Below are 17,272 nucleotides of genomic sequence, written 5' to 3'. Positions count from 1 at the left end.
ACCTTTCAGTTCAAAAGGTAATTTTTCCGATTCAAGCTGATCTTTAAGCTAAATTAAATTATGAGGTTCTTTATCCTTCATATTCTTTATTCAATTGTGGTTTATCTATGCAGCAAAGACGAACTGTGAAAATGTTAGAATAAAACACTTTTCCAGATACAAAATACAATATCTCTCTTTAATTCTTGTCTGATATAGTTTTGAAGGGTATCTCCATTCTTTATCCCTTGTATTCCCATTCTTTATCCCTTGTATCTCCATTCTTTAACCCTTGTATCTCCATTCTTTATCCCTTGTATTCACATTCTTTATCCCTTGTATCTCCATTCTTTATCCCTTGTATCTCCATTCTTTATCCCTTGTATCTCCATTCCTTATCCCTTGTATCTCTATTTCTTATCCCTTGTATTCCCATTCTTTATCTGTTGTATCTCCATTCCTTATCCCTTGTATATCCATTCCGTATCCTTTGTATCTCCATTCTTTATCTGTTGTATCTTCATCCCTGAGTCCGTATCTCCATTCATTATCTAGTGTATCTTTATTCCTTATCCCTTGTATCTCCATTCTTTATCTGTTGTTTCTTCAATCCTTACCCCTTGTATCTCCTTCCTTATCCCTTGTATCTCCATTCCTTATCCCTTGTATCTCCATTCTATATCCCTTGTATCTCCATTCTATATCCCTTGAATCTCCATTCTTTATCCCTTGTATTCACATTCTTTATCCCTTGTATCTCCATTCTTTATCCCTTGTATATCCATTCCTTATCCCTTGTATCTCCATTTCTTATCCCTTGTATTCCCATTCTTTATCTGTTGTATCTCCATTCCTTATCCCTTGTATATCCATTCTGTATCCTTTGTATCTCCATTCATTATCTAGTGTATCTTTATTCCTTATCCCTTGTTGTATCTCCATTCTTTATCTGTTGTTTCTTCAATCCTTACCCCTTGTATCTCCTTCCTTATCCCTTGTATCTCCATTCCTTATCCCTTGTATCTCCATTCTATATTCCTTGTATCTCCATTCTATATCCCTTGAATCTCCATTCTTTATCTGTTGTACCTCTATTCCTTATCCCTTGTATTCCCATTCTTTATCCCTTGTATCTCCATTCCTTATCCCTTTGATCTCCATTCTACATTCCTTCAATCTCCATTCTATATCTGTTGTACCTCTATTCCTTATCCCTTGTATCTCCATTCTTTATCTGTTGTATCATCATTCCTTAACTCTTGTATCTCCATTCTCTATCTCTTGTTTATCCATTCTTTATCTGTTGTATCTCCATTACTTATCCCTTTTATCGCCATTCTATATTCCTTGTATCTCCATTCTATATCCCTTGAATCTCCATTCTTTATCTGTTGTATCTCTATTCCTTATCCCTTGTATATCCATTCTTTATCTTTTGTATATCCATTCCTTATCCCTTGTACCTCCATTCGTCATCCCTTGTATCTCCATTCTTCATCCCTTGTATCTCCATTCTTTATCCGTTTTATCCGCGTTGCACAGATAGGCAACAGCGTAAGAGAGAAGGCGGATTTCTACTTTTGTCCCTTTAATAAAAATTCCGATGGTGTAAATTTAAGGCTTTGAGTTGAAAAGCTTCTGAAATCTGAAGTAAAGATACAAATAGAAGAATTTCTCAATAAATCTAAATCTGAATATGCGGGGTAACCAGGGGGGACTGCAGGGTAACCGGGATAACCGAGAGGAACAGGAGAACCAAGGAAACCAGAGAACCCTTGGAGACCAGGGGAACCAGGACAACCAGGGAAACCAGGGAAACCAGGGACACCAGGGAAACCAGGGAAACTAGGGAAACTAAGGACACCAGGGAAACCAGAGAAACAAGGGAAACCAAGGAAACCTGGGAGGGAAACCAGGGAAACCAGGGAAACCAGGAAAATCAGGGAAACTAGGTGAACAAGGAGAACCAAGAGAACCCGGGAAACTTGGGGAACCGGGAAAACCAGAACGATTTAAATTGATTGCCAATCGATAAAAAAAATAGTTTTAAAGAAAATTGGATAAATATTTATCATTATAAAATTAGTCCTTATCAACGAAAAGGAAATTTTAGCTTGATATCGTCAATTTGGAATTTATCAGGCTCAAAGAACAGTTTAGTTTATCAAGTTTAGAATATATATTAACACAGCTGAAAAATTGAAAAGCAAAGAAAAGTAAAACAAATACAATGGCGAAGGAGAACGAAGAAGATAGATTCTTCCAAGTTGAAAATCTTCTGGTGGACGGTATACCGTGTATCCGCTTCGACTGGACCTTTAAAAAGCGTCCCTCTTCGGTATCATATACATTAATTTAAAGTTACATAAATTTATATATATAAAGTAGTAATCTCTGTTTGTTTGTAAGTACGATTATAACTCCTCGATTGAATCAAAGTGAATAAATACTAAAGTGGAACAGACTAAGGAAACGACGACAGGTTGGGCCATAAGGTTTTATTTGATTTGGAAATAATTTCATGAAAAGATTTCGTTTGGAAAGTAAAGACTAGAAAAAATAGACTAAAGACCCATGTAAATGTCGTCTTCAGATAGAACTTCGAAATTTTCACGATTTAAAATCAAAATTTGTAGTTTATATGTAAATACTATTTAGTCGCTTAATCAATTCATTGATTTTGCCTGGCACTTCTAGTTCTAAAGGAATTTATCTTTAAAACTGCTTAGTTTTGTTTCAAATCTCACTCCATTTTAAAATATGTTTGTAAATTTCTTAACACAGATCTATGTTATCATCCAGAGGCGTATTCAGGGGGGGCTATGGTGGCTCATCCCCCTCCTGGATCAGTGGGGGGGGGGTCGGCCTCCCCCCTCCCAAAAAGAAAAAGAAATGTAAGCCCTTAATATCTTTAAAACTGTGTCTAGTTCTCAACCATTCTTAAATCTGTCAAAATACAAAAGCGAAGACCAAGAGATATATTTCGAAGATCTTCATTTTTCGGTATCACAAATTGTGCATTCTTTGTTTTACAGATTATACTTGCAGGCATTATTGTGTTGTCTGAAATCATTTATTGTGCAGTAAAATGGCTAAAATTCACTTCTGAAATCTTAATTTACGTTAACTTATATTTAAGTTAAATATAAATTCTAAGTCTGTGTTTGTAAACAAAGGGAGTCCAGTTTCTGTTGTACTGTACACTCCGTATACAGACCAATTTATATATATATATACATATTTCTAAATACTTGGGACATAAAATGTCGTCATCCAACTATGAGTTTGGTCCACTTTAGTATTTATTCACTTTGCGATTGAATTGCCTCAAATTTGCCTGTCCGTGAACCTTCCCTACGCTCAAGTGAGATGCCGCATCAAAAATGAGTGAGAGATCGGTTCAGCCGTTTTGACGTTTATTGGACACAAACAAACAGACAGATTTATTTATAGAAGATAAGGGCATAAAAACGAATCTGTTACGTTAACGAACGGTTATATTTTCGTATCTGATATGACCTGACAAGATATGATATGATAAAGCCTATTTCGCCAAATCGTCAAAATCCAAATTTCACATTTTGTAATTCATGCAAACTTTACAAAATGGTTGACTTCGTAAATTTTTGTAAAGCTACTGCTAAAAGTAGGAACTTCTTAATGGTTTTAAAGAGCTTTTAAATTGGCAGCCGATCTCTGGTACCGATCTCTGGTACCGATCTCTGGTACCGATCTCTGGTACCGATCTCTGGTACCGATCTCTGGTACCGATCTCTGGTACCGATCTCTAGTACCGATCTCTATATAAATATATAGGTAAAAAACCAATTATACAAGGAATAAATATGTTTAGTGTATCTCTGAAACAGCTGAGACAGAAGATCTGAATCTATGGTTTAAAGATGATCTCAACTATCTGGTGCTTAATGGTCAAGGTGTTTCAGAAAACATAGACCCAACTTTAGTCACTGTTCTTACAGAGGAAACAAGAATTTTTAACAAAAAAAAAACTTTACTTCTCAAATCAAAATAAAAAATGTCAGTAGTTTTTTTTCAATTCCGTTGTTGTTATCGGACTTAAACTTACGAGACGTCTGTGTTCCACCACTCATGTATGTTGAGTCATGTGTTTGTTGTCTATTCTAAACCAATAGAAATATGGCGGTAACATCTATCTTTCTATCTATCTCATTATCCAATCAGAGTTATGAATTCTTCAATCGGGGCTATCAGTAAATGGAAATATTTACTTCTACTGGAATTATGCTGCCACTGCACTGTACAGTGTGCAGTGAACAGTGTACATTATTGCAAAGTTTTGTTTAGACTGTGCAGTGTAAACTGTGCAGCATATACCGTACACTGTATACTGTATAGGACACTACATACTGTATACGCAGACTGTACGTACAGTACACTGTACAGTGTACTATTTAAATTTTACAACGTACGAACGCTTCACAGCCATTTTGTTTAGCTCTCACAATTATGCAATATGCATGTATATTTCATAATCGCAGTTCTTTCTAAATATGCTTTACCATTTCATCTAGATGTTTAGATAATTACAAATCATATATAATGAGGAAGATTGCAAGGTCGTCATTTAAATCTCTATTATTTATGCATATCCCTGTACAAAAATGGTGTGGTCGGACGAAATTGAATTGAACGTATTTGTGGCTGGACGAAAAAAGGTGATGTATGCCTTCCCTCCCTCACTGTATAAAACAGATGATAAAAAAATTGTTTGTTTACAGTCAGACCTGCTGGAGATCTGGGGGGAAAGAAAACAATCCATTGTTCTCCGTTTTCCAAGTGAATCCTTGTGTTCAAATGTTGCTTTTTTCATCAGAAACTTCAGGAAAACTAATGTTTATCATAAGTTTCATTCATGAATTGAGTTTTTGCAACGAAATTTTGAAATATCAAAGGTTATACACAATCACAATTTTCTGTTAAACAAACCATATTTGAGCCGCGGCTTAAATTTAAGCAGCGGCTCAAATTCTTTAAATTCGGCCTCAGGTTACAATAATATGAGGATTTGAAAATTTGAGTTTGTGGTAAAGACTCAATTCCTTGAATATTTCAAGAACCTGGAAAATTATTCCAAAGTTAAAAAATATTATAAAATATAAACTATATGCAAATGTGGCGAACTGGCGAAAGATAATCGATGACTATAGGATGTAATATCTGAATGATTTGTTTGAAATTAAATTGATTTTTACGGTCTAAGTCGTATGTTGCAATTTTCTCAATTTGTATGGGCGCTACTTTCTTCGGTATGAGACGTCTTTAACAATTTTCTCCTTATAGACGCAACAGATAGAAGTAAGACTAGTAGCGATCAAAAGCGCTTTTTTATCGTATTAAGCCTATACCCCCTTTCATTTTTCGCGAACACTCCCTTTAAGATGAAAACTTTCTTAGGAAATGCAAATAAGTTTCGAATAGATTTTTTCTATCCTTGCATGAAGAATAACCAACCTATCACTGGTTAAATCAGAAGTTTCTATTATTGAGATTTAGTCTCCTTGCAATGCGAGAGTTAAATAAACGCATTAAGTTCATTAAAAAGATTTTAGCTTTGATACAGCGGTAGGCGATTATATTAATACAATGAAGACGACTTTTTATTTAAGCTTTGATTGTTAATAAGCTTTTTACGAATTACAAGTTTACAAGTAATTAAAGAGATACTTTTTTAATCGAAAGCTTTTCTTGGCTTCTATATTTATGTGTATTCAAGCTGTTATACAGCTTGATATAAATCAATATTGAAATTGCAAGTCGTCTTCATTGTATTGATATAATCGCCTAACACTGTATTTGATAAAAAAAATGGCATTTAGTCAGTATCGGTATCAGCAGAGCATCCATTTCTTTTCCCGAGAGTTGAATAAAATCAATAAAGGCAAAAAATTCATTGATTGATAAATATAATATAAATCATGGAGTAAGGAAGGTAAATATAGAACATGGATTCAATGTCGATTAGTACTCTTCAGAAATCCAAACATTTCTTACTGAAAAACTATGTTTAAAAATATTTAAATCTGACGAAAGGTTCATTAATTCTGAATAGTCCTTTTCAATGTTTGTAAAGATCAGAACTTTTTTCAATGCCATACTTAAAGGAACTGTAAAGGAAAAATGAAATGGGGTATAGGCTGAAAGTAAATCACTTTAGCTGTTGATCGCGACCCATGAAAGTTAAATCTGATGTTCCTGTCTCGTGAAATTGATATAAAACTGTGTCCAATATATACGAAAATTCATTTATATATACGACTTTGTATTGTAATAGTAGGTTTAAACAGGTCATATTCAGCAAATACACAACCAATCTGAAAACGAAGATATCCCAGAGGAAGCCATATCTCACTTTGGTTTGCTCCATTTAAAATTATATCATCTATATTTTTATTTCTAACATATATAATCGAAAATATTATTTTTAAGTCCGTATCACGTCACCAGAACTCCCACTAATGGGAATGTAGTATATTGGTCACGTGATAAAGACAGAAACACGTGACCTCTATACTGCACTTCCATTGGTGGGAGTTCTGGTGACGTAATTCGGACTTATAAATAATATTATCAATTATATCTATTAAAATTAAAAATAAAAATTATAAGATTATAATTGAAGCAAACCAAAGTGAGGATTAGCTTCCTTTGGGATATCTTCGTTTTCAGATTCGCTGTGCGTTTGCTGAATATGATCTGTTTAAACCTTCTATTTTTATACAAAATTGTATATATATGAATTTTCGTATAAATTAGACACAGTTGTATATCAATTTCTCGAGATAGGAACATCAGATATAACTTTCATGGGTCGTGATCAAGAGCTAAAGTGATTAGCTTTCAGCTTATACCCCCTTTCATTTTTCCTTTACAGTCCCTTTAACTGTCGCTGTAATTTCAAGTGCCCCTCCATTTAAAAAAAAGCGGGGATTGCCCTATTCACAACACTACCCTTGATACAGTATAGTCCGATCAAAATGTTGAAGATATCGTCGGTTTTCTAACTTAAAAATTAAATGAAAAATTAAAAAAATCAGTTTTCAAATCAATAACATGGATATCTAATTTATTCTTGATCAGGCTTTTATGGATACTCTTGTGAGTCTAATCCATATTGGAGTTATTAAAAAATATCCATATTTAGATTTTATTTTTATTCTCGTTTTAATTTGTTCTAGAAACTATATCTACTGATGAAGCCTCCCAATATGTTGGTAAGTCGATTTGAAATTTAAACATTCAAGTTCTAAATTATTTTTCAAATAAAGATACAAATCAGTTTTATCTGTGAATCCTATTAATTCCTATAGCTTGATTCTGAAATATTTTCGCAATGAGTTAATTTATCATAATTTCATAGAATTCCATATATATATTTTGAAAAAGTAAATACCTGATAGAGGCAGTGATTATGATTGCCATACTTGAGGCAGTTTAATACTAATTAATTAATTATTTGAAAAAATAATAATTATATCCTACGCATAAAGTCTAAATCAATAAAAAATAAAAATAACAATTTTTTAAATAGTTGAAATAAAATAATTTACATAAACAGGATTTGGGACAAAAAGACGTGGAATTTTTATCAGTGCATTACTTAGTCATCATTTTATTATTATCATTATAAAATCCATCAAAATATTAAAGGTTTACTCTATTTTCTAAAAAATTATGAAAAAGATGAATATTTAGGATTACTGGGAATAAGCACTAGTAAATGGGAAGGACCGGAACTAAATGTTTTGGATTTTATGAACTTTGTTGAAAATATGTTTTATTCACAGGTATAATTATGTCATTAAAAAAACTGTTAAACCCCTTTTTTATTTACAGCATTTTCATCAGGCAGTCTAACCCGAAATCTGATTAACATAACATTATCTGAAATAAAACATAGCAGTTAAAGCAGCTCCCTACATGCAACCTGATATTTCAAACTTTAACAATATTAACTAACAGAATTTTGTGAAGGGTCCCTTTAAACATAGAGAATAGAATATATATTAGAGGAGAATTTAAAGAATCTCTCGGTATGAATTTTTTCAGTCCCTTTCAGCCTGAAAGGAAGTTCAGAGTGTACAAATCATGCAAATGTTCACAAATTATATGCAGTAGAGTACACAAATACAGTATGTTCCCTAGACTATTCATTTCAATTTCGAAATTTTTAAAGCTGTTAAATAAACTTTATAATGAATTAATAAAAAACATCATTTAATTTATAGTTGTAACGGATAATCATCGTTTGTAAAGTGGAAGGCATTATAGAGTCTATGTGAAATGATCATAGGTCAATTATAAACCAGCCTATTTCATAATTTGGTTTTCTTTTAACATTAATTTTAGATTTTCTATAAAATGATATTCCAGGGCCCAAAAGGTTATATAGCATAAATATGTAAAGTACACCTGCAGTATGAAAAAGTACAACAAAATGGCCGTTTTACACTTTTTTCTAGTAAATTCTATCTAATATATATTCTATTCTCTATGCCTTTAAATTACATATTAGGTTTAAATTACATATTAGGTTTAAATTACATATTATGTTTGAATTACATATTAGGTTTGAATTACATATTATGTTTAAATTACATATTAGGTTTAAATTACATATTATGTTTAAATTACATATTAGGTTTGAATTACATATTAGGTTTAAACTACATATTAGGTTTAAATTAGGTGGATGAAAATGAAATCTTGGTTGATATATTTCAAAAGTATAGTCGCCAGATTCAGTCAAAGAAAGGAATGACCGAAGGTAATTTTCTAAACTTGTCCTGATGAAATTAAACCTGTCCTGATGAAATTAAACCTGTCCTGATGAAATTAAACCTGTACTGATAAAATTAAACCTGTACTGATGAAACTAAACCTGTTCTGATGAAAATAAACCTGTTCTGATGAAATTAAACCTGTTCTGATGAAAATAAACCTGTCCTGATGAAGTTAAACCTGTCCTGATGAAATTAAACCTGTTCCGATGAAAAATAACCTGTCCGGATGAAATTAAACCTGTCCTGATGAAACTAAACCTTTCCTGATTAAATTAAAACTGTCCTGAAGATATTAAACCTGTCTTGATGAAATTAAATCTGTCCTGATGAATTATTTGCTTTTAAAAATCTGCCTAAAAAGCCCTCATTGTTAAATTACAGGGCCGGGTTCAATTGTGTAAGACTAAAGTTTAAACATTAGATAATTTTCGGTCAAATTAATATCCAAATTCAACTCTGTATTGCACATCAATTTCTTCACCTACATTTTATCTTGAATTTTATATAAACTAGGCTTTTAGGGCGCTTCTCGCCCATATTCTTTTGAAACTATTAATTGTGGCTCTATCTGTAAGCAACTTACGTACAACATAAAACACTAAGAAAAAAGTCACGCATTTAATATATTTTTGCACATTTCATAATTTTACAGAATCGAAAACTTTTGGTTACAAATTTTTGTAATTTTGAGCTTTCATAAACCTTTCCTGGGATCATGTGAGGCAAAGTATTTTCTTGTAAACATTTCACTCTTTTTCAATGTTGTCTTATTTTCCATTAAAGAGTTACATGTAGATTGTAGATACAAAATTTACATGTAGATTGTAGACACAAGATTCACATGTAGATTGTAGATACAAGATTCACATGTAGATTGTAGATACCAGATTCACATGTAGATTCTAGATACCAGATTCACATGTAGATTCTAGATACCAGATGCACATGTATATTGTAGATACCAGATTTACATGTAGATTGTAGATACCAGATTCACATGTAGATTGTAGATACCAGATTTACAACAATACCCTTTGATCCAATTTCTAGACAAAAATGATATTCTGGTTTTTAAAGAAAACGATGTTTTCGTTTTTCGGTTTCAAAAGTTCTCAACGATTGGTTCGTTTGTCGGAACCGATCGTTTTTAGGAAAAAACGAAAAGCTAAACAACAAACTCGTTTTTTTTCAATCGTTTTTAAAACGATTAACAGCCCTACATGTAGATACTCGATTTACTACGACAGTCCCTTTAAATGGAGTTATGTCGACAGTCCCTTTAAATGGAGTTATGTCGACAGTCCCTTTAAATGGAATTATGTTGACAGTCCCTTTAAATGGAGTTATGTTGACAGTCCCTTTTAATGGAGTTATGTTGACAGTCCCTTTAAATGGAGTTATGTTGACAGTTCCTTTAAATGGAGTTATGTTGACAGTTCCTTTAAATGGAGTTATGTCGACAGTTCCTTTAAATGGAGTTACGTCGACAGTCCCTTTAAATGGAGTTATGTCGACAGTTCCTTTAAATGGAGTTATGTTGACAGTTCCTTTAAATGGAGTTATGTTGACAGTCCCTTTAAATGGAGTTATGTCGACAGTTCCTTTAAATGGAGTTATGTCGACAGTCCCTGTTAAGATATTTAACATATTTTATTTCAGGGGATTTGCGCCGATTTCTCGAGGAGCATCAGAAGATGGAGAATGTGACAGTTGATATGTTAGAAAATATTCTGATAAGATTTCATAAAATCGATTATGATCATGATACATTCCCTTTTCTCATCTACTCAGAGTTTGTAGAGTTCTTGTACTCCGGAGAGTTTAACTCTGTACTCAAGGATGAGGAGAGAAGTGTTGAGAGTCAACATGCGACTCTCAGGTATTGAGAGTTTTTATTTTACAAATATTTGTTTTTTAAAGGGACTGTAGGCTTGTTTTAAAGTGACTCTTTGTTAACAGAGTGGACTATCTGTAAACCTTTTTGCCTGATCAAGGATGAACAAGATATCAGTAGTTGTCCCGGTTAAAATTGATTTTTTTTCTATTGTGGGTGTAAAAATGACTTGCGCATATTTATGCATAGGTAATTAATCGCAATTAGATTATCAAATACAATAAGTGGCGACAGAGAAATGGAAATTATACACGACGTCATATGTGTCAAATATTACAAGGAAAATGAAATTTTCGAAATTTTCTCACATTAGTTGATATGTTTTCCAAGAGTGTAAAAAAGTGTAAAAGCAAAAAATAAACAACACATAAAATTATGCTGTAAGATAAGCACTTATACTATAATTATCACTATTATCAATAATTTTGTCGGACACAAAAACTGAATTGACACAATTGTGACGTGAAAATACAGCTGTACTGAGGGTGTACAAATTCTATATTGCCATTTACAGTACTAGAATCAAATCCTACGTTACCATCTATTATACTAGAATCAAATCCTACGTTGCCATCTATTGTACTAGAATCATTGTCTACGTTATTATCTATTGTACTAGAATCAATTATACGTTGCCATCTATTGTACTAGAATCATTGTCTACGTTATCCTCTATTGTACTAGAATCAAATTTTACGTTACCATCTATTGTACTAGAATCAAATTTTACATTGCCAACTGTTGTACTAGAATCAAATCCTACGTTGCCATCTAAAGTACTAGAATCAAATTCTACGTTACCATCTATTGTAATAGAATCAATATCCACGTTATCATCTATTATACTAGAATCAATATCTACGTTGTCATCTATTATACTAGAATCAATATCTACATTGCCATCTATTGTATATCAAAATTCCACATTACCATCTACTATACTAAAATCAAATTCTACGGTACCATCTATTGTAATAGAATCAAATTCTACGTTGCCATCTGTTGTACTAGAATCAATATCTTCGTTACCATCTATTGTAATAGAATCAAATTCTACATTACCACCTATTATACTAGAATCAATATCTACGTTATCATCTATTGTATACTAGAATCAAATTCTACGTAGAAACAAATGCTACGTTGCCATCTATTGTATAATAAAATTCTACATTACCATCTATTATACTAGAATCAAATTCTACGTTACCATCTATTGTAATAGAATCAAATTCTACGTTACCATCTATTGTAATAGAACCAAATTCTACATTACCATCTGTTATACTAGAATCAATACCCATGTTATCATCTAAAGTACTAGAATCAATATCTACGTTATCATCTATAGTACTATAATCATTTCCTATGTTACCATCTATTGTACTAGAATAAAATCCTACGTTGCCATCTATTGTACTAGAATCAATATCTACGTTATCATTTATTGTACTAGAATCAATTATACGTTGCCATCTATTGTACTAGAATCAATATCTACGTTGCCATCTATTGTACTAGAATCAATATCTACGTTATCATTTATTGTACTAGAATCAATATCTACGTTATCATCTATTGTACTAGAATCAATATCTACGTTACCATCTATTGTACTAGAATCAATATCTATGTTATCATCTATTGTACTAGAATCAATATCCACGTTATCATCTATTGTACTAGAATCAATATCTACGTTATCATTTATTGTACTAGAATCAATTATACGTTGCCATCTATTGTACTATAATCAATATCTACGTTATCATGTATTGTATGGGAATCTACTTGATCTAACGGTTTAAAGGGACTGTTTTGACATGCCCTTTAATAAATACAGGGTCACTTGAAATAAGGCTTCAGTACCTTTATTTATCGTTTTTTTAATAAATAAAAACACTGATTAAATGTTATTAAGTGAATACTACATCAGCTCTGCTTATATTCTGGACAATCAAAACAGAATAACAGGTTAAAATTAAACTCATATATCATTTGTATTCTTTGTTTGATTTTTTTTTGGTATTTTTTTTAATTGTTTTGTGTCGATCAAATCAGACCCAAATATTTTGTTGCAACTCACAAAACCCCCATTAAGGTTTAAGACCGCTCTAAATAAAGAAATTTTGTCCAAAACAATATTTTAAAATTTTTGGAATTTCGTTAATTTGCGAAATATTAGTAAAAAGGAGGTTTGAAGAACAACATTAAAAAACAATAATTGTTAGACGCGCTTGATTGGAATGAAATTTAAAAAATGTATTGAAATTGTTCTTCAATAGATTGAAACTAACCTGAATTTCTGAACGTGTAGCGTATTACAGTTAATTTTTAGCCTTTTAAACGATCAGCCATTTATGAACCAAAATCGTTAACCGTCTTCACCGTTTCTTTATGAAACTTATTTTTGTTTCGAGCCGGTAAGGAGGGGGTTGGGGCCGGCTTCTTTGATCAATGGAACAAAAAATATTACCCTCTGTATTATTATATGCTTGCAAATGGGAAAAATATTTCAGCTGATTTACAAAAATTACTTTTTTTCTTTGATTACAGTACAGGGAAAATAAAAAAATACTAAATTTTATGTAATTTTATAGTCTTAAACTTTGTTGTGCCAATCAAAAGTTGCAGGAAAAACATCTATTATTTATTTATTTTTCACATAATGTTTTACATTGATTTTGTGCTGTGTAACTTTTATGTTTGAAATATTTCAGTTGAGTCCTTCAAGTCTCTGCTGTTGCTCGGAGCTAAGTGTATTGATCTAGAGATCTGGGATAGTAAGGAGGGTCCTCATGTTAGACTAGAGAAGATGGTCAAACCTTTAGATCTACTAGAAGTTCTGGAATCCATAAACAAATATGCTTTCATCATATCAGATATGCCGCTCATCATCTCCTTGCGGATTCATTGCAATCAGACGAATCAGGGACGGTTAGCACAGATGCTAACATCAGTGTTCAAGCAGAAACTATTAAAGGAATTGTACGCGTAATTACGAGTGACCTTTCATTGAAATAGGGGTATGTCCGATTAATAACGATACCCTTTAGAAACCTTTGTTTGCTCAAGGATTTCGTAGATATTCTCATTTATGTTGCGGTAAATTAAGTTTTAAGAAACCGTGCGAGTGTACACTAGCAAAGTGTACAAAGGTTTAAAGGGTATGGTACCGTTTTGAATCGGACATGTATCTCTCTGAATATTGAAATTACTCTTACAGTTCCTTTCAAGGCTCCGGGAAAAGAGCGCAAACCCCAGACACGGTTGCCATCTCTCTACTCCTTAAAAAACCGGATAATTTTACAAGGAGAGAAAAATCTGATCCTGTCCAGTGAACCGGACATCAAGGCCAGAGCTCTTGAAATGAAAAATGTAGGATAAAATTTCAAAATGGGAAGTTTCCTTATTAAAAACGTGGGTAGAGGAAGACTAATCTTTGATAGTTTAAAGTTCAAACTTATATTATTTGAATTTATAAATTGAAATATATAATGTCTTTACGACATTGGATTGCAAAGATAAAGGTATTAGAAAATTAGACTTTGTGGCGAAAACTTAATCAAATTTTAATGACTTAATCCTTTCGTGGATTTTATATATTTCTAAAAAGTATTTCAAAACTTTGTTTGAAGATATCAAGAAAGCTCGAGTCAACAGATCCAGCAGTCCTTCTTCATGATCAGCGGACAGAGTTCTACTCAGTCTAAGTTTAAACTAATCTTGCCTCCTCTTTTGAATTTTGCGATTCCTCTCTTTAAGAATTCTCAATATTGATAAAAAGAATTGAGTCTTTCCCACAAAATCTAATTTTCTAGTCTTTGCAATCCAATGACGTAGACCTTAGACATTTCAAACCAAGGAGTCTTTTAGATCAAATTATCGAAGTTTGAAATATCAAGGGTTTTCCCCATCAGGTGGCATAGATATAGGGATTAGAACATTTGAATTTTTGGCAAAGACTCAATTTGTTTCTAGAACGGATGGCGTGGAGTTACTGTCGAGATGAACAAAACAGAACTCAGGATAAAGGAGGTTTGCACTTTAACATTTTGGAATAAGTTTGAAATAAGTTTTACAATGTTTATTGAGTGAATTTTGTTTAATCTATATAATAAAACAAGACATTTGTATTATACTAGGCTTTTAGGGCGCTTCGTGCCCATCTTCTATTTAGTTGTGAACATGTTCTTTTTGTTTACATTTTAAAACAAAGAAGAAAAATATTTTGCGGATTTTTAAAAAAAAATTCGCGGATTTTCAAGAATTTAAATTTTTTTACAAAAAAACCTTAATAACACACTTTTTTATTTTTATCATTCATAAACCTTCCCTGTGGTCACGTGATGTCCCACAAAATATTTTGGCCCGATCGGTTCAGCCGTTTTGACGTTTATTGGATACAAACAAACAGACAAACAAGCCAAATTTAGAAATATATATATGTTGCGTATAGCCGGCAAAACGGCTGGACTGATTGGGTGAAATTTTTTGTGGACTGCACTCATGGGTGTTAAAGACCAACATTTTTTTCAAATTTTTTTCCACGGGCAACGCCGGGCCCTTCAGCTAGTTTGAAAATAAATATGATGTTTAAAAAATGTAGTGTTTTTTTATCACTTTTCAGTTCGACCTTATTGACCAAATATAACGGCAAAAAGACAAGAAAAGGAACTAAGTTGTTGCCACAAACTTTCTAATCATTATATCATTGCAACCTGATTATGTTACTCTTTGATATTTTAAACTTAGACTTAAATTTGATATGACAAAATTCAAGGTTTAAAATATCAAAGGGTTACGACTTTGGTTGCAAAGAAATCAGTATGGAAAAATCACAGTTTGTTGCAAGAACTCGAATTTTCATTTTCACATTTTCTTTCGCTTTTGAAATTAAAGAATTATAATTTTTTACTATACATTGAACAATATCTTTTTATAGGATTTAAACCCTTTATCAATTTTGTATCCATATCCATGGTTTGCAGGAGAAATGGCTGTGTCCAGGTTAATAAATTGAACATTTTTAGAAAGAAAAAAATAGTTTTTGTTTTTAGGGCGCAAAGCTACATCTATCAAACAGGCAAAAAAGTGCATTTAAATATATTTTTAAAAATAATTTATTAGAGAAAGATATATGAGCAAAGTGAATTTGCGATTATCTTTATTCGAGGTTTTTTTACTTTTTAATTGAATACAGAAGAACATCTTGAATCTGGTCAATTTGCAATCCATTCTTTCCACGGAGATATTTTCCTCATACTTCTGGATTCAAGACAGGTTTAACTTTTAGATATATTTCTTCCATTATAATAATTAGATACGTCACTTTACGATTACAACGTTGACAAAAAGTTTTAGTTTGAATGTTGTATTTTTTTAAAAAGATTTCTGACCATATAAGACAATTTATCAAACTAAATTTTATACCAAAGTTTATTTTTCTCGCTCAATCTGGGAGTGAAATTGAAGACTTTGAATAGTTTATAAGGTTGCACAGTCGTATCGTTGACCCTGTTACATATATTCAGTCTGTTTATAAACAATCTCATCAATTTTTAAGACAGGGTCGACTTTGAAGTGTCGCTACGTCTTGGGCTTAGATTTTACCGCTCTAACTCACTTATGCTTTTCTTTAGCCTTTTACATCTACATTTAACACTATAAAGCACTTGTTGTTAGTTTTGGTTTTTAAGAAGTAATTGGCAAAATTCTCATGAATGTTTACTTGAGAGCGTGAGACCTATAAACCACAGTGTTAACTGTATCGGAAACAAACTTGTTTACTTTGCTAAAATTGGGTACCTGGGACTATTCAGTTCCAGTTTTTTCATAATAATGTTTTTTTTACAGTTTAAACAATACAATGATAACTTTTAGACTCAAGTTTTTAACTCAGATATTTCAATGAACATGAACCCAGCTTATTATTCAGTGAACTCAGACAACAAATTTAATACTTTAATTCAACAAAATTAAGCTACTATAGTAACAGCATCGAATAAACCTTTATTTAAATTTAATGTTGTCTTCCTGGCATACACCTAAACACTATTTGCGTTGAAACAGTATGCAATACACCTTAATTTTAATTTAATGTCGTCTTCCTATTTCTGCACAGTTTTCTGGTTCTCACTGTTTTTATGTAGATAAATGAAACCAATATGTGTTTAGGACGAGCGTAAGGTTGTTTCTTTGAGAATTATCCAGAATAACAAGAAATTATTTCTGGAGCCTGCTATCAAGTTTGATGATGTGTTTGGTTTAATAGACCATTATTCTATCAAGTCCTTTCCGTAAGTCTAGTAGTATTCTTGCGGAAAAATTACAATATCTTTTACGGCATTTCAATTTTCTAGGATTAAAAGAAATAACAGAGAAGACAATTATTCGGCTTTAAATAGTTTAACACAATGTAAAGACAAGTTGTGAATTTCTGCTTTAACCATCGTGTTTCGCTACTTAGCGATTTCCCTAAAGACCTAATACATGTACCGTGTGGTATTTCTCAGGATTTGATCGTAAGACTCCCTTCTCTCAACGCTCTTCATAATAAAAAGGAAGATAGTAAGGT

General features: G+C 32.0%; 1 protein-coding gene across 2 annotated transcripts; it reads left to right on the top strand.

Moving 5' to 3' along the window:
* The first annotated feature begins 2,118 nt into the window (after positions 1–2,118).
* LOC111698236 (1-phosphatidylinositol 4,5-bisphosphate phosphodiesterase delta-4) lies at positions 2,119–17,218 on the top strand. Of its 2 annotated transcripts, XM_023468520.1 has the most exons (16): positions 2,119–2,317; positions 3,833–3,961; positions 4,740–4,843; positions 5,838–5,899; positions 7,197–7,232; positions 7,714–7,805; positions 8,707–8,785; positions 10,461–10,680; positions 12,617–12,669; positions 13,416–13,678; positions 13,933–14,073; positions 14,677–14,733; positions 15,641–15,705; positions 15,756–15,781; positions 15,899–15,978; positions 16,873–17,218. In XM_023468520.1, exons 1-16 carry the CDS (start codon positions 2,210–2,212, stop codon positions 16,996–16,998), a joined length of 1,641 nt encoding a protein of 546 aa, XP_023324288.1. In that variant the 5' UTR covers positions 2,119–2,209; the 3' UTR covers positions 16,999–17,218. The 2 variants fall into 2 exon arrangements, 1 of the variants encoding a protein (XP_023324288.1); XR_002764494.1 differs by lacking the exon at positions 15,756–15,781 and having other exon boundaries at positions 16,873–16,960.
* Positions 17,219–17,272: the final 54 nt, after the last annotated feature.

This window comes from Eurytemora carolleeae, unplaced genomic scaffold (genome assembly GCF_000591075.1).
Source record: "Eurytemora carolleeae unplaced genomic scaffold, Eaff_2.0 scaffold248, whole genome shotgun sequence".
NCBI lineage: Eukaryota > Metazoa > Arthropoda > Copepoda > Calanoida > Temoridae > Eurytemora > Eurytemora carolleeae.
This window is presented reverse-complemented; position numbering and strand designations above follow the sequence as displayed.

Bases quoted from the DNA above. Each gene is read 5' to 3' on its own strand.
- LOC111698236 (XM_023468520.1), top strand. From the start codon at position 2,210: ATGGCGAAGGAGAACGAAGAAGATAGATTCTTCCAAGTTGAAAATCTT. The intron at 7,233-7,713 runs GTAAGTCGATTT...ATGAATATTTAG, and splicing joins TGAAGCCTCCCAATATGTTG to GATTACTGGGAATAAGCACT. The intron at 10,681-12,616 runs GTATTGAGAGTT...AATGTTATTAAG, and splicing joins AGTCAACATGCGACTCTCAG to TGAATACTACATCAGCTCTG.